We start from the raw sequence: 17,835 nt of genomic DNA, 5'->3' as shown, positions 1-17,835 counted from the left end.
TGATGCAAGGCATGCCAGATGAGGGGGGCTGGAGAGGAGGAGTCGAGGGCGATCCCTTACCCAGGGGCCACGCCCGCACCAGTCTGCGCGCTGGCCCTGAAAGGGGTCCTGCTGGAGTCCCCCCCCGCACCCTAGCACCTAGTCAGGAACGAGCATTCTAGCCCCGAGTCTGCAGCCGCGATGGCGCCCAAGAGTTGGACAACTCGAGGGATTTCCCCACGACACACGACGGTGGTGTAACATTGTTATCAATGAGAAATACACCACGCCGGCTCACGATAATGCCCTGCGGCGCTAGGCCAGCTCTCTGCAGGGGAATGGGGGTCGCATCTCATCACATCGCCGTCGGCAGCTGACCGATCATGAGCTTCACCGTGGCCTCTGAGCCAAATTTTACGGTTGCATTGGGCCATCGCCAGCGTGGCAAGTCGATCAGGCACTACTGCTTCGCTGAGCATGTTGATTCGAAGTTGGGGATGGCACGTCCGGATTGCCATTGCCAGGCCCACCAAACACGAATATGGCGTCAACAGCGTATGAGAAGACTTCGCGGGGCGTGTAGGGGGGAACCCAGAAGAGAGCCTCTCACGCATTGATGAGGTATGAGGATCCGGGATCAGTCTTGCCGGAGGGCAGGGAGATCGTCTTGAGGCTCAAAATCGTTTCGACGATGAAGCTTGAAGCCTGAAGCTTGAGGTTGAGGCCATGGTGCGCACAAGGCACGACGCCATCCATTCTGAGCGCAACAGTGACACGGTTTTGAACATGTACTTTTTACGGCGGTATTATTCAAGGACCAAGACGGACGGCAAAGACAACCCCCAACCCATGGACGCCAAGACCCGGATGCGCCTGACCGAGCCGAGACGGAGGAGAAGCCCAGAGGATTCCCACTCTGCATGATGGACTGGTGTTATGGAGAGTGTATCATTGCAGGCCGGCAGCAGTGGTTCCAGCTGTCAACTGGAAATCAAACGCGGATCACCTACTGGTTGAGAGCTTGACATGTGAGGATTGAAACATCTTCAACGGCGAGTGAGCGCCCACTTGGCCGGATGTCTTCCGCGGGGACTTTCTCTTGTATCGACATGGATGCCGCCGCCCTTGACTCCAGCCACCACAAGATGTACTGTACACACACACACACACACACACACAGCGCCCTGTCTGTCGGCGTGCATGCTGGATCTGGTACAACGGCATCCTGCGCACCCCGTACACAACTGCTGCTCGACGGTGGCTGTTCTGGCTTGACGCTAGTAGCAAGGCAACACCAAGGGTGAGATGCTGGCCTTTGCGCGCAACTCATCACCATCCGTATCGCGAACAGGGACAGCTAGGCGGTCGGTCACTAACATGGCCAACATCGCGGGCTGCGTTCAAGGCGGGGTTGCAGTGATATGATGGACGATAAGATTGCGTACCATACAGTACACAATACGGCTATATCAGTTTCGTGGTATTAATCACCCAATTCAAAAAGTACCGCCCGCAGTTCGAGCGCCGGGGGTCGCACATCGGATGCCGACTTCGTCCCTGTGTCGTTGAAGCCTTGTTCCAACTCCCCCACTCCTTCTTCCTACGCTACCAGCAGAACAGCTCGCCGACTGGAGTTCTCTTGGACGCTAAACATCACCAGACCTATCGGAGAAAAGAGTCCTTACGCAGGTGACTGACATCGCTCCAAGGAGTTACCTCGCCCGGTTTGTTATGCTGCTGCACAGAAGAGCAACCCTTCCTTGCTATCGCCTGCAGGAGTTCGCAGGAAAACAGCACATCACAATCCATCTACAATGGACACGAGCATGCAGTATTGCAACTGCCGACCGCGCCGAACGAACAACTCGACTCTGTGGGACTCTTTGAATCCAAGCTAAACGTCAATTAGGGCTTTTCCCCCTCTGGCTTCCCTGGGGGAAACGCTACAATACTCCTCTCCCACCTTTCGCCCGCTACGTGCAGCTAGCTGCCCTAATCAATCATGTCGTTCGAGCCTGACGGTTGCCACCAACCGCAAAAGGGGTCCCCTTTTCGCAAATGAGCTTGAGGCAGCCGTTAGGAGAGAAGCCAGCATCGGGTCACTCCACGCCTTGAGACGTCAAATCCGTTGGAACGAGATTGACGGCGGCACGTCAGGGGCTGCAGTTACTTTTCGAAAACCTCTCGCCGTCTAACTGTAGACGACGGTACTGCGGAGGAGAGCTTACCGCAGAGTTCTACTCCGTACCCAAAAACAGAAGAGTCAATGCGCTCGCAGATAGCGGGTCTGTCGAGAGGGGGAAAAGGAGAGAGAGAAAAAATCCTCTCTGCTCTCGGACATGCCCAAAGTTTGACAAAAAAGCACTGAGGCGCAGGAAAGGGGTTCTCGCTTGCTGTTTCTTGTCAATTCGGGTCCTTGTCACCGGTGTCATGAGTGAGGATTGACGGAACTTCTGCAGGTTGGATTGTAAAGGGAAAGACACATGACCCGCCTGACGCGATAAACCGCCAACGACGTCGAAATGTGGTCCTATCGACCGCAGGTGTTATCATTTGATCGGGATGCGTAACTGACAAGGCAGCGAGGCGCGTCGGTTGAGGGGCGATGGCAGAGACAACAGCAACGGGAGCGTTGGAAATGAGGCTTTCCTCCGCCTTGACGGCACGGCTGGGCCATCCGCTTTGCAATCCATGCTGTTACCAGCATGGGCGACTCTAGCATCGGACATCTTTCCTAACATCTGTCGACTTGTCACAATGGCCTGTCTCTGCGAGGAATGACGCTCTTCCCGCGCTCTCTGGCCGTGGCCACCCCCGCGCCAGCACACAGCAGTCGTCCGATGGACCAACATGGGAATCAACCCGCCTCACACGGAGTAATCTCCATACGAGGCTCGTGACCATGACGAGTCGATACTTCGCTTTTCCTCGTGAAGGATTCTGTGCATTGCTTTCCAAGACATGGTTTAGGCGAGACCGAAATCGTTTATTGCCTGTTTGGTATGTATGCGATCTGTGTCGTGGAACTGCGGGTGGATATTCTCGTGGGACCCGAATATTGGACTTGCATTCTCGCAGTTTGTGATGTCATGACTTTCTTCTCACGGCGGCGAACTCCCATGCACGATATCTTTCCGAACTGTAGCCCTACTGCTCGCGGGAAACTCTGCTATACAGACGAACACCGGGTCCGGAAGGCTTATGCGAGCTTACAAAAAGAGTCACAGAGTTTGGGCGTGCAGCTCTCCAGGGCAGCCCAAACGGCCGATCTTTTCTGTTCGACGTCGAAACATGTGCCTTTTGGCAGGGCGACGCAGGTCTTTTTTTTTTTCTTCTTTTTTTTTTCTCTCTCGCCTACAGACTGCCTGCATCCTCTAGTTCCAAAGAATCAGCTGGCGACTTCGGAGGAGATCCTGGGAGTTTGGGAGCCCCGGGTGATGGCTGATGCCGTGCGCGTGCGTACTTCGCCTTCGTGTTCAAGTTGACCGCGAAGGCGGCGGATGCCCTTGCAGGATAGGCAGCTCTGCGCAAGCTGCACGCTCTGATGCTTTGCGCAGGGTGAAGGTGTATTTCTTGAGCTGACAGATTATTGATCCAGCGAAACATCTGCCGTCGAGCTCACCCTGGGCTACGCCCCTCAGCTATCGTCATCCCACATGCAGATATCTGTATAGTCTCATGCAGGCCCAGCTGTGAGAAGAGGAGGGAGAGGGGGCTGGAGAAGAGGTCCGCGTCCTCTTGCCGCTCTTGCAAGACAGACGAATGCATGCACGCACGGCGTCGCTTGTTTCCACTATCTCTTATACTCTGCTTGCTTCTTTCCAAACCGGCAATAGGGCGGGTAATCGACCATTGTTGACGACTGAAACCGCTGAATGACAGATAATCTATCTTGAGGATTCACCAAGAATCGGCGCCATCTTCGGCGGTTGCGTAGTCTCCTCGTGCAGACATGTTAAAGCCGTGACGGCTGGATGCCGACTAAACTAGTCTACCGGGTCTCTTGTACCACCGAACGAGCAGAAGTCTATACCACATTCACCGAGCCGGGAACCGAATGTTCTGCCCTTTCCACATCCTTGGCACCGGTCGAACACCCCCCAAACGAACAATGATACTAAAGACGAAAAAAAGAAAAAGGTCTGAGAGGGCTTCCGAGTCGTTCTGCGAGATTGTCACCGGGAAGCAACGTGGCCGGGTGCGAACGATCGGTGGCGGGACAACGGTGATGGCCGTGAGCCCGTCTTCGATTGTGTTTGTGCTGTTTATGCTTCTTTGGGTTGTGATGGTTCAGCAGAAACAAACAAACAGAGGCCGTGGATAGACAATAGGGTTTTGGTGGTTTCCAGTTCGACCCAGCGTTCGAGGGGGCCCGTTCCTGGAACTACGTTGAAGTCTGTTTTTTCTTCCCGGTTGCGTGGTGGTGTGCCGCCGTGGTGGAATGGATGGCGACCGTTGTAGTCTTGCGAACGAACGCTGTCTGTTCGCGCCACCCTAGAATCTGCAGAAGGAAGAGGTCACGGCGTTGTGCCTCTTGGGTGAGAGAGCCGCCAGGCATACAGACAGGTAAACATGGTGTTGTCTGTGTTGTTGCTGTAAGGCGATGACGATGATGAAGGTGGCGTGGCCGCGCGGACGGGGTGGGAAACGAACGGCTGCCTTGTGCGCACAGTTGTTGGTAAAGCACGGAAAGCGACACTTTCGTTATTCTCGCGCAGTTCAAAATTACAACTTATCACAGGGCTAAATCCGGGGGTAAGACTTGGAAAAAAGAACGCAGGTCCGGCCATGTGGCTGGGACGGTTCGTCTGTCCGTCATTGTGCGTGTGTAGCTCTCGCCGTGCGCGTTCCTGACCAAGTGTTCGCGCCGAAACGAGACCAACGGGTAGAAAAACGCCGAACTTTTACTTGTTCCAAGAAAAACATCACAGACGTGAGGGACTAGATCTAAGATCGTTGGCGATCTGGGATGTTGGGGTTTTGGCTTTCTTCTGGCTTCACCACCACCACACTTGCAAGTCCGAGCCCGACGGTTCTGCACGACCCAAGTCGTACGTGCCCTCACGACGACAAGATAACTCTCTGGCTACCGCGAGGCTGAAGCGAGGAAAGGAGAGGGCCGGGAGAGTCTCGCCCGCCTTCCATCGCCCTTCCTGCTCGACCGCAGAAGAGGACGAGCACACGGGAAGTGTCTTGCTCTCTCTCTCTGGTGCGACGACGACAACGGCTTTAGAACGTGACAGCATCAAAGCAGTGACCCGGCGTTCGTTCGACTCGGTCTTCGGTCGTCCGTTCAACGGGCATTCGGCAGCGAACTCTATCGGTCTTTTGATTGTTTTGGTCTGTGTCATTGTGTGTGCGTACGTATGTCTGTCTGTCTATCAGGATGGATGATGTGGCCGTCTGTCTCGTCTGTCTCTCTTCATTCCGTCGGCCTCTGTGCTCCCGCCCGGCGGCCGTTGGGAAACTTGTTGTTGTTCTCCCTCCTTCTCTCCCACCTTCTCTTCCGTGCACCTCCGGACTCCGTGCCACAATTTGTTTCTCTCCGTGCCCATCTTCCCGCGTACCCTCCGTGCCGCCCGCCATCGTTGTCCGTTCGTCAAGCCCTCGCCTCGCTTTCCCTCTCTCTCTCTTTCTCACTCTCACCGTTTCCTGTGTGAATTACGCACCCCCCGGCCGTCGAGAAAAGAAAGTCTGTTTTGTCTACGCCCTGCCCCCCGGTAAGATGTCGATATCACTTGTCCTCACACGCCCTCGTCCAACCTTCCGTGCTTCCTAGTCCTTTCTCGCTCGGCCCCCCGATGGGAGAAAAAACCTCGCAAAACGTTGGACCTACGACAAAAAAGCCGCGAGACCGAAGGCCAAAGATAGATAGACTTGCCGTCGCTGGATACTTCGCTGGCTGCAATATGGCAAAAAAACACATAAACGATGCTACGGAGAATTTTCTACACACCACCCCTTCCCAGGAACCTAGATCCCTCCACCTGGCCCTTACGCTCTTCCAGCGTTTCCGAGGGAGATATCCACATCCCGTTCGAACGTCCTGACGACCGAACTTCAGGCCTTGCCAAGACCGAGGCTTACATGTGCTAACCTATCGTCAATCTTTCCTCCACCGCGGAACTAGAAGAATGAAGCTGCGGGACTTCATCACGTAAAAGCCAGAAAAAAGGGGCACGAGCGTCATGCAGGAATAGCATGGAGGCGTGATTGTCGACGGACAGATGAAGCTACACTAGTCATGGGAAAACTTGGACAGTCACGATGTTTGAGTCGGGGAGAGAGAATTCCAGATACTGGGGCATGATGGAGCGATCCATCTTCGGCCCCCCGGATTTCGTAGGACTCTATGTTCCGGTAGCTCCTTTCGGTGACCGGAGATCGTGAGACGCACCAAGTGGTTCCCGCCGTCTGGACGGGCTGTATTTGGCATCTGGCTCTAACTAAGCAACCCCTTTTCGGGAAAAGAGCGCCACGAAAAGGGCCACGAACGACGAACGAAAGGGGAACGCTCAGACGGTGGAGATTATGAAGCTCCGTCCGAGGCGGCGTTTTTTCGCAGGCAGGGCTAGCTCGCAGGAGGTGCGAAAACGTGGGAAAACGTGGTTTTCGGCCGGGCTTAGCTTAGCCTACGGAGATGGAGACACGGAAGGATACACCAGCACCAACGAGAACTAGCCTCGTGATCATGTGGGCTTTGCTTAGTCTTTTAGCCTCTTTTTTTGGTATATCACGAAAAAAGGTGCGGGAAAAGGGGCGAGCGAGCGAGGCTGATCGTTGTTGTTGTTGTGTTGTTGGCAGCGAGCAAATCAGCCGCAACTAATCAAGCTTCCACAACGGACGCGGCTGACGAGAGACGCACGCCGATGGTCCGATGTTCCGTGGCCGCCAAGTTGCCTGCTTCGTTCTCGCGATGCCAGGAGACCGATGACAACGACGACGACGGGAAAGGGGGGCCCAAGAATGCTGCTCACCAACACACGAGTCGTTGGGCAGAGTAAGCAAAGCCCTCATCCGAAGCCATTTGTAAGCAGCCAGCTGGATTTGACTCCGCAAGGCCGTAAGGCGCAGCTTTCTGCCTCTCAAATCGAAATTTGTGATCCTGCCCCCATCACATCCGACATGTCTTTTGCGCCCTCCAAACATCCGATGTGTGAGCGTCGTCTTCGGCCCCGGAAGCCGGGCAAGCCAACCCTTTCCACGCGCGCAGCACACCACCACGACGACGTAACGTAAACCAGATGGAAGAGGTTGTACGGTTCCATGGATGATCCCAATGTCCCCTCCTCCCGACCACTTCACGAACCTGACGGCGATGAAGGGTTGAGAGAGGTGGGCAGAAAAAAACAAACAAACAACGACACACGACGACGACGAAAGAAGGGCCAGGCCTGTTTCACCAACGCCCATCGTCTGTGCTTGTTCCTTTTCTCTCAAAGGTACAACACACCTCCATCTCCAAAATGGCTAGCATCGGGTTCTGTGTGTGGTGTGTGTCTTGGGAAGAGGGGAGTACGTAACTCCAAGGCTCGGGATCATGGTTGCTTTTCTTCTCCATTTTTAAACTCTGGTGTTTTTCTCGTTCCTCTCCCGATATTGGTTCTCTTCTGTGTATATCCCTCCTTGCTTATTCCATTTAGCGTCGATTAGGCAGGGGTTTTCGATATGCCTTTTGGGACGACAAGACATTAGAGGAGGAGGGGGGGCCCGGTCCGGCTTTTCGAAGAATGGATTGGTTCGCAGAGAGAAAAGCAGGCTGTCACTAGGCTCTGCACTAGGAGCCCTTTTTTGGAGTCGCTGTGGCCGAATAGGGAGCGCGCCGTCTGGATAACGTGAGGGACACTAGAGCTCGCGTTAGCTTGGCCAGGCTAATGCGACTGCACAGATTCGTCCGTTGGGCGCAGGACCGCTCGGCCGCCGTTCGTTTGTGTAGTCGCAGTCTAGCCCTCAAGGCAGCAGCGCTGGTGCCGATCTCCGGCGATTGAGATGGTTTTCACCAAGTCTTGATGGTGGGAAAGCTTGCAGGCAGAGGAGAGGGGATAAGGCAAGGAGAGGAAAAAGAGAGCTCCGTCAAGTTCCCCGGACAAATCGTCAGCCTCCTCCAAGGGCTGTTGGTAGCAAGGAGCCAACCGGGATCGAGAGACACTGCCTTAGCTTTCCCACCATTGCTGCAAGATGGCACATAGCTCTGCCCAATCTGCAGTCGATCACACCAGGGAACGAGTTCCGCGGTAGGCTGTAGCTGGGCTCGTTGCAAGGCAAGGGGACCGCATTGCGTCTTTGGGTGCCGTCACTTGAACAGCGGTGACGTTGAAAATGTCATGTGTGTAGTCCGATTCGGCCCCCTCGCCTCCCCCCATCTGCAACGCTCGAGGACCCTGAACCCCCACAACGCAAGCTTTTGCGGCGGGAAACCTCATGTTGGGCAGTTGCTGCTGCTTGCTGCTTTGTGCCGCTTTTTGCTGCCCCGGGCGGGACTCATCAACAAGACATTGAAAACAGTAGTGTCCTCTCCTCGCTCTACCCACATATGATCCCGTGATCCGACACGCAACGACCGTGCGAGGCAGGCCAGCCAAGTCGCGGGCGAGGCGCAGTTGTGTGTCTTTTTCGGCACAGAACCTGCCAGGCACGCTCGTTCTCTCCGCCCTGCTGGGGTGTGTGATATGGTTTTTCTCTGGTGAGAGAGTGGACGGACGGACAGCGGCAACGGTTTGGGAAACCGCAGGCAGCAAGCAGCACGCACGCGTTCGACCTCATGTTCGTCTTGTCATTTCTGCCCTTCCCCCCTTCGCCGCGGCGCACCCCTTCCTCACCCCCTCGTGCTTCTGGTTCTCGCGCGAAACCGGATGGCTCGGAGAGCGGGCGCTGAGCCTTTCTGTGTCGATAGGGGACACCCCTCTTCCCTCTGTGTTGAAGACTGGCCGACACCGTTCGTTAATGTCCTCTTGGATTTATTTTTTCCTTCATGTGTCTTCATCCCCTCGCGCGTGGCTAAATGAGCACTCGCTCGCTCGCCGGCCGGATAGGCTGATGGAAGAGAGCCACGCGCCACTGAAAGACAGCAAAACAGGCCACTGGCCACTGACGAGTCTTCAACTGGGGTACGAAGACCACAAGACAGGACAGAACAGAAGGAGAGACAGAGCGGAAAGGCAAGGCAAGGCCTAGCTTGCGTGCCCAGGACGTCTGTTCGCCGGGACGACTGTGCGTCGCAGGGAGGCGAGGCGTGGAAGACACCTTCCCCCCTCTTCTTTTTACTGTCCGTGGGGAACTGCATGTCTCAGCTCGGGAGTCCTTCATAGGAAAACCCAGAGGGCTGTTTGCTGGGGGTTGCTGTAGACAATGCAATTAGTCGGGAACACCTCAACGGCTTGGCTTCTTTACGAAAAGTAAGAGAGAAAAAACAAGCAGAGGGAAATGTATGGCGGTGAAGAAGTGGTTTGAAGAAACGTACCAATCGTTGGGGAGAAAGGTCGGGGAGGAACCGTCTGACGAGGATTCTGTTGCAGATCACATCCATGCTTTTTTTTCCCCCCTTCCTGGGTACATGCCTTCGTTAACTTGCCCTTACCCTTCTTTTTTCGGCGCGCAAAGAAATCGGCCAAAATTAGGCTCCGCGCAGTGAAGAAGTAAGTCGTCGTCGTCGCAGCTTGCATTTCATGCCGCAAGCGCATCCATGCGACCTGATGAGACTAGCTCCAGCCAAAAATCCCCGAACCATCGCTGGCCAGAAAAGACATTGGACATTCATGCGCCCCGGCGGAAAGTCTCGGCTGATTTGCCTTCTTGCCGTGCAATCACCAGCAAATAACAAAAAACCTTGGAGATTTCAGATAGCGTTTTCTCTTGGACTTGTCAGCGAACGAGCGAACGAACGAACGAACGAACCAAAGCCAAATTGACGATGAGAAGGGGGGGGGGGGGGGGTGCATGTTCGGGTGGTTCACAAGCCGTCGCAAGAAACACAAGGACGCGGCGAATTGAAGATGACAATCTCCACCCAAGCAGCCAGCCTCGCAGTTCGTTGACTTTGGCTTCTTCATTGGCGCCTGAAACCGGCGCGAAGGAAAGACACTTGCTTCCTAGAGCCCGGTGAAGCAGCTGTCAGTTTTGCATAACATAGGCAATGGTTCGCTTCGTGGGATTAGTGTTTGCTCACCGTTGCGTTTAGCTCAGCCGACCAAAAATAAAGTGTAGGTCGAAACAGAGGCAAGGAGGTAGGCAATCCCCTCTCTTCCCCTCCCCCCTTGAATTGGGCGGTGTTGACGATGGTGAACTGCCGTTGGCTGCTTATTGTTCGTGACGGAGGCCAGCAGGCACACTAGACTTCCTCCAGGCTTTACTACGGCGCTGTTGGGCTGCCATTTCTCTTCCCTCCTCTTCCGAGTCAGTTGGCAGTCGTCGTCGCTGCATGGCATTGACGGGACGGGGGCCACACCCCTCACCTGCCGGGGTCTTCTGAGCCCGTCGTGAGATTTGCATCATCGTCAGGGGAGAGGGACCTGAGGTTGTAGGTATTCCGTAACCACCTACGCAGGGCGCGCTTCTGGCGATAATCCAGCATCCAGCGGGCTGAACCTGGCTTGGTGGTTTTCTGTTTTGAGCCTCGTGCATATGCTAGGTAGTTGAAAGCGTGTTTCGTTGACACACCCCTGTTCAGGCGCGGCACCTCAGGAGCCTTTTCCAGGTTGCAGATATCAGAGAGAAGCTCTTCAACGAACGATCCCATCCCGGATCAGTTGGGCCCCAGGTTTATCTGCGGAGCCAAAATAGAAACCTGACCTCCTCTCACCTGACCAGCGGGAAAGGAACAGGCTGTGGGATTCTGTTGTCGGCAAATGAGACGCCTCGGCACGCCGCTATCGCCGTCGTTTCTCTGCAAAAGAAATAAGAGCGAGAATTGAATAGTCCCGTGATGCTTGTCGTTGAAGTAGATTGTGGGACGTGTCTGCTCGCTCCGGAGTTTCGACCAAAAAGGCCCCCGTTTTCGCCAGCAAGAGCCGTCCCGCCCCTCCTCCCGGGGTAGTTGGCAGAGTTGTCTGTCGTTCACCGCGCGCGCTGCAGAGACCTCGTAGTCTAATTCCGCGGTGGATGCGTGGGCCGCCCATCAATGTCTCAGACTTAGGTTGAGAGAGTGGCTCCCCTGTGTCCGCAGCTGATGCTGGCTAGACTTGTTGGAGTAGGTACTGGAGATGGGAGGTATCGATGTATTGACCGCCATACCCTAACCTCTAAGTTCTGCCTCGCCACCCTCTCGCAGAGAAGGGTGGTGGGGGAGGAGAGACAAGTTGCAGATAGGGAGGGTGGGATGGGCAGGTGGGAGGCTTGCCCTGGCCACCATCTTGACGTTGCTTTGGGTGGTGAAGGAGGGCACACCCCACAACATCCCACGTGTCCGGAAGGCTTCCCGGTGCCATGGGCCTCGTGTCTAGCGTGCTAAGCATGTCGAATGGCATGATATGCTGCTTCGGTTGGCCGACATGTCGTGCTAGAGCATGCCGCGATGCTACTCTGCTCCGCGGCGGGCGGCGCGGGCGTACGTGTGAACTCTGAGTGCCGAATGGCATCAGGAAAACCTCTGTCCAAGGCCTGTTTGATTTCCTCTATCGTCGTCTTGCATCGGCGCTGGCCACCCGATGGAGGGGAGGGGGAGAGATTGAGGGAGAGGAGGGGTGGGCAATGCTTCGAGCTTGAAGCTACTAGCGGTCCGCTGGTCGGTTTCCCGGCGATTATGACGAGGGCTTGACGCGTAGCAGAGTGCGACTTTACGTTGTCATTTGTTGGAGAATTAGAGGAGGGGCCGCTAGGAGGCTGCTCGCCCGGCTGGAGAGTTCTTCAAGGTGTCTGCAGAGTGTCTGTCTGGTCTCTGCGGACTGCCGTCCGACACTCGAGACGCAGAGTGATCCGGAACGGCGTTGGGGATCGCTCACAGGCAATCTCCCTGTAGACGTCCAATAGAGCCCCGGAGTGCTGACTCAGGGGATCCTCGTTCTCTTTAGTGACTAAAGTAGCATGGAAGGGCCAGCCTTCGTCTTCCGGCCGGCACAGGTCCAGGCGTCCCTTTGAGTTCCCGAGCGCTGAAGACAGGCGATCCCTTATCTGCACCATCCTGTACCTGCAGCTGTGATTTGCGCTGCTGTCCAGTGTCTCCGTCATGTCCAGCTGAGAGGCAGTCGTAAAGGACACCATTCCATTGGATCCGCCAAACTCTGCATAATGACTTCACATGTCAGTTGCCCATCGACTCATCCCAACTACATCGCCCTTGTCGTCGTCCACTGCCTCTGACGGCGAAGAGTCCGGAGATTTGAGTGAGTGAGGGGGGTCCCCTATGGCCCTATGCCCTCCTTGGAGAATGATGAGCATCTAAGCCTTCCGGGGACACAGCAGCAGCAGCAACATCAGTAGGCCAGCAGGAGCTCCATGTCATGTCCCTTACTGGCCGCACAGAGGATCGACGTGCTAGAGGCAGATCTCTTAGTGGCATCTATCGCTGTAAAGCCCGCTCCATACAGGGGGCATTTGCCCGCCGGAAGGCCTGCTGGACGATGGATCCTCATCACCTCATCCGCTCTACACTAACAAGACAAGGTGAACGTTGCACGCAGATACCCGCTCTGCGAACGATGGGACACAGAGACAGAAAGAGGGTCAATAATACGATGCCGTCGGAACGTGCTCCAAGGTCGATGCTGACGGGATGTGCGGCAGATGAAGCTCCCCTCAGCCACCAGCCTAGCCAGGCTATTTCGACCTTGGCCCGACGCTATCGCTGGCCAGGCCGCCCTCATGGTCTCTTGTACGGGTACATGGCTTTTGGAAGGGAGCTTGTACCTGAACTAAAGATACTAGGTAACTAAGGCCTGCAATTAATGTTGCAATATTATGGCCTTGACTCGCTGTAAGCCAGTCCAGTAATTGAGATCCTCGCAGAGTAAGGTATCAATCCGACGGTCCCGCGTCGTCGCCTCGCCTCGCCTCGCCTCGCCTCGCTCGCCTCTTCCTCTCCCGTCCTCTACCTCCACGTCCCTCGCCCAAAATCACTCCCCCCCCCCCCTCCTTCGCTTCCCCTCCCCTCCCATTCAACCTTGACCCACCCCAGTCGGTCACGACCTGACTGGACTTGCCGCTGTCACTACTTTCCCATGTTGTGAGCGGCGCCAGTTTCGCACTGGATCCGCACTCTTTTTTGATATTTTCCCCTTCATTCTTGTTTTGATTCCCGCCCGTTGCCCGGTCCTCCGCCCGTTCTGTCTTCTCTTTTCTTGACTATAGGATTGTTCGCGCTGGATGCGCAATGTTGCAAATATGAGCTTCCTCAAGACAAGGTTTCTAGCCTCCCAAACCCCTTCCAAAGTCATCGCATTTCGTGGTGCTCGAGTCCATCTTCGTTGCTCTGGACTGGCGCCGCGAAATCTTCACCCACCAAGCCACCCACCCGTTATTGCTGCTGCTGCTGCTACCACTGCCACTGCTATTCTCCACCCCCGCCATTTTGATCACAATTCTGATGACGCCTTTTTTCGCGCCGCGCTGTCTCTGCCCGCACATGTCTCGATGGCCTCCACAAGAAAGCTGACCTTTTTCTTCTCTGTCGCAGAACCCACCAATTGTCTGCTGCCATGCAGAACTCGCCTACTTCGACTTCGTCTGGCGACGACCCCGCCGAGAACACGGCCGACGAGGAAGATTCCGAGGACTACTGCAAGGGCGGCTATCACCCCGTCCAGATTGGCGAAAAGTTCAAGGACGGCAAATACACAGTCGTGCGCAAGCTCGGATGGGGTCACTTTTCCACCGTCTGGCTGTCCAGGGACAACACCTCTGGAAAGCACGTCGCTCTGAAAGTCGTCCGCTCTGCCGCCCACTACACCGAAACCGCTATTGACGAAATCAAACTCCTCAACAAGATTGTCCAGGCCAAGCCCGACCACCCTGGCCGCAAACATGTAGTCAGCCTCCTGGACTCTTTCGAACACAAGGGTCCCAACGGCACACACGTTTGCATGGTTTTTGAGGTATTGGGCGAGAACCTGTTGGGCCTAATTAAGAAATGGAACCACCGCGGCATCCCCATGCCCCTGGTCAAGCAGATCACAAAGCAGGTTTTGCTGGGCCTTGACTATCTCCACCGCGAATGCGGCATCATTCACACCGACTTGAAGCCCGAGAATGTCCTCATCGAGATTGGCGACGTCGAACAAATCGTCAAAAAGGTCGTCAAGAGCGAGCCTAGCGACAAGGAAAACAACAGAAACGGCCGCAGGAGGAGACGGACTCTCATCACGGGCAGTCAGCCGTTGCCCTCCCCCCTCAATGCCAGCTTCAACCACAATAATCTCTTCCCCTCCACGAACTCTCACACGAGCCTCGGTCAAATGTTGCACGAAGGTATGCGACGTCCCCTCAGCACCCGCCACTTGTGTCCCCGCGAGTTGCGCCACCCACAAAGGTCCCGCTGCATGTAACGACCTCGTGGCGCATGGTTCTGGTCGCACAAGTTGGAAAAGCGCTAACAGCCTATGCTCAGGCAAAGGATCCAATGACTCTTCTCCCAAGCGCGACGCTGACCAGAAGACGCGCGAAAAGACGGCGTATGTATACCCCACCTCACAAAATAGTGGATGACTATACCTGAGACTGACCGCCTTTTCTCTGTGCAGCGACCTCCTCACGAAAGAAGTTTCGGGTATCTCCCTCGATAAGACGAGCAGCTCACCATCTTCCGGCGAGAAGCGCAAGGCCGAAGACGCCCACGCTTTCGACATCATTAGCGTCAAGATTGCGGACTTGGGTAACGCCTGCTGGACCAACCACCACTTTACCAACGATATCCAGACCAGGCAGTACAGGTCGCCGGAAGTTATACTTGGGGCGAAATGGGGCGCAAGTACTGATGTGTGGAGTATGGCGGCGATGGTACGTTTGCCCTCCGACGACCAACAGCTACTTCCAAAGACATTGAGAACTAATGAACCCCACCTCTAGGTTTTTGAGTTGATAACTGGTGACTACCTGTTCGACCCCCAATCGGGAACCAAGTACGGCAAGGACGACGATCACATTGCGCAGATCATTGAGCTGCTGGGGCCTTTCCCAAAGTCGCTCTGTTTGTCTGGCAAGTGGTCACAAGAGATCTTCAACCGCAAAGGCGAGTTGCGTAACATTCATCGCTTGCGACACTGGGCCTTGCCAGATGTCCTGCGCGAGAAATATCACTTCAAGGAGGACGAGGCAAAGCGCATTGCTGATTTCCTGACTCCTATGCTTGAGCTTGTCCCAGAGAAACGTGCCAACGCTGGTGGCATGGCAGGACATTTGTGGCTCGACGACACTCCCGGCATGAAAGGCGTCCGAATCAACGGACTAGAGGTGGGCAGCCGGGGAGATGGCATTGATGGGTGGGCGACAGAGGTGCGGAAACGGTAGGGTAGAGGGGGCAAACATAATGAGAGACCGCATTCGAAGCATAGGGGGCCACCATACACCAAGATGTCGACCCTAATTCATGGAAATGAACGGTTCAGGCCCCCCTCCTTGAACCAGATCCCCTTTGCACAATTTCTCTGCCTGCGCCCGATTATCTCTGTCTGTCGCACTGAACCATGCACTATTGGCATTGACCTATTTCTGCACGCATCTTGATGGCAACAAAGAAAAAGCGGCATGGTGCCAGGAGTTTTGCTCTTCGTGCTAGGGCCAAAGACGGACGGGACGTTCCAAACACACAAACACAACGACAATACGGCATCATCATCATCATCAAACAGCTACTACGCATGATAGTAATGGAGGGGGGTGTGAGGAGGCCACAAAGCAGAAGAAGCGGCAATCAAAGCCCCCCGCCTCTGAAGGAAACCACGTGTACAGGGCATGTCAGATTCCTGTTATGGAGGATTAGATAGAACTTTTCTTAGTTTTCTAGGTCAAGAAAGTCCAGCACTGTCATCAGCTTACAGAGAGAGGGAGAGAATTAGTTGCATGGAAGACAGGGAGGATGTGTCGGTGTTAAACTAGGCTGTGCTGGACTTGGGAATGAGACGCATCATGATTGGCTCATGTCTACTATGTGTGACCTCAAGCTGCCAACAGAACCTCATCTATCGACATGTCGTCACCAGGCCATGCAGCAACATCTTGAGTCCCCCTTTTTTGTGCAAATGTCACATTCTGTCTAGGAGTCCATGTCAATCCCTTCTACTCCTCCCATGACAAACCGGAACGCCTTTTGTGCCCGCCCAAAAAAAAGTTCAAGTCGCCCGTTCTGTCTCAGCCTCTCCCTTATCATGTGGATCAGAACGAGCCTCTGGCCGGCTCTGTGCTCGTCTCCATCTTGCCACACCTTCCCATAGGCGACTTCTTCGCTGGTAAGTAGCCAGCGAATCAGCCACCGCAAACCGGCAAGCTTCGTTACTACACCCCGCCATCATGACATGAGGCTCGCTCATCGCTTCTTGCCCTTCGCTGTCATCTTGCGGAATGCCTCCAGGCCGCCTGCTCCAATAGGGCGGTGATCCGGCGCACGAGACACGTCGTACGTGCTCTTTGGTGCGATTGTGTAGCTCGAAGGGAGGCCACCAGGACGAGCGCGGTTAGAGGTAACGACCGGCGCGAGCATGGCCTCACGTTCTGCTTCCCTGGCTGACTGCGAAGGCCGCTGGGGAAGGTTGAACTGCGAGCTGCCTGCCTGGCGCTGAGACATCTTGAGTGCCCTGTTTGAATAATTAGCAACGCCGTCTTGTGACACTGAACTAGGGAGACGTACTCGTAGTCGAACTCACGCGTCTCGATGTGGCGCTTCTTGTAGTCGTCCGTTCGCTTCAGAATCGGTCGACTCCAATCACCCAACAGCCGCTCGGCCATACGCTTGATGCCAGGCTCAGGCTTCTTCGAGCGGGTGTAGAAATAGACAACTTTTCCGATGCCGCTGCTGAGTAGCACCTCCTTTTCGATGGGCAGACGGATGAGGGCCTGGAAGATCTCTCTCTGGATGTTGTATGCTGGAAGAGAACCGTCGTTGAGGGGCTCCAGGAAGAACTTGACGTGTTGCAGAAAGTTCGTGTCAGGGTCGAGAATGGCATGCTGAACATTGTTGCGGTTGAGGAAGTCCTTCACCTGGGGTAGGAGCTTCAACTTGTGAACGGCGGGTTGGCCCGCCTCGCGCGCCGAATTGTCGGCCTCGCATGCTCTCTCCATCGCGACCTTCAGATCAGCTATCTGCTCGTCCATTTCATCTTCCAGATCCTACATCATGATGTTGTTAGTCAAGACTTGTCCTCTCTGGCCTGGGAAAGCGAGCGACCCACGATCTCGTCCTTCTTCTTCTTGCGCTTAGTAGGTCCCTTCATCGCGGCGTCCAGAGCTCGATCGATTGCCCGGCGTCTGCGCTCCTCAGGGGACAGGTGGGATTCATCATCAATCTCCGGTGAGGCAGCCTTGGATCGCGGCTTCCTCTCGCCGTCCGCAACAGCGCGTCTCGACTTCCGAGCCGGTCTGCCAGCTTCGCCATCCGCATCGCCAGCCGCGTCATCGTCGCGTGACCGTTTCTTGTCTCTTCGGCCCTCCTTTGGTTTCCTTGGCTTGTCTCCATCGGCTACCTTTCGCTTTCCAGCCTTGAGCGTCTTAGCGACGTCTTCATCGACAGTTATAGGGCGATCTTCAATGTTGGCCGTGGCAGGGTCGTAGTCCTCAAACTGGTCTTCGTCGATTTCCGAAAGGTTATCCGATTCCTGGTCGGAAAGATCTTCGGCGGTCGCGCCACCCGCACCCTCACGAGGCTCTTCGTTGTCGGCGTGGTCGTCGCGCGTTGGCGACTCGGGGAGAGATTCAAGGTCCGACATGTTGGCGACG

At 55.4% G+C, this 17,835-nt stretch overlaps 2 protein-coding genes across 2 annotated transcripts; one reads left to right on the top strand and one right to left on the bottom strand.

Moving 5' to 3' along the window:
• Window positions 1-13,607: 13,607 nt before the first annotated feature.
• COL26b_010653 (uncharacterized protein) lies at window positions 13,608-15,414 on the top strand (the record flags this gene model as incomplete). The annotated part of the gene is made up of 4 exons (XM_053183346.1): window positions 13,608-14,376; window positions 14,516-14,579; window positions 14,649-14,904; window positions 14,974-15,414. 4 exons carry the CDS (start codon window positions 13,608-13,610, stop codon window positions 15,412-15,414), a joined length of 1,530 nt encoding a protein of 509 aa, XP_053032700.1.
• A 1,015-nt stretch (window positions 15,415-16,429) lies between these two features.
• On the bottom strand, window positions 16,430-17,825 carry IWS1 (Transcription factor iws1; the record flags this gene model as incomplete). The annotated part of the gene is made up of 3 exons (XM_053183345.1): window positions 16,430-16,697; window positions 16,751-17,229; window positions 17,292-17,825. The coding sequence occupies 3 exons, from the start codon at window positions 17,823-17,825 to the stop codon at window positions 16,430-16,432; spliced, it is 1,281 nt and encodes a 426-aa protein (XP_053032699.1).
• Window positions 17,826-17,835: the final 10 nt, after the last annotated feature.

The sequence above is a fragment of the Colletotrichum chrysophilum genome, assembly GCF_026319265.1.
Source record: "Colletotrichum chrysophilum strain AFK26 chromosome Unknown scaffold_117, whole genome shotgun sequence".
Taxonomy (NCBI): domain Eukaryota; kingdom Fungi; phylum Ascomycota; class Sordariomycetes; order Glomerellales; family Glomerellaceae; genus Colletotrichum; species Colletotrichum chrysophilum.
This window is presented reverse-complemented; position numbering and strand designations above follow the sequence as displayed.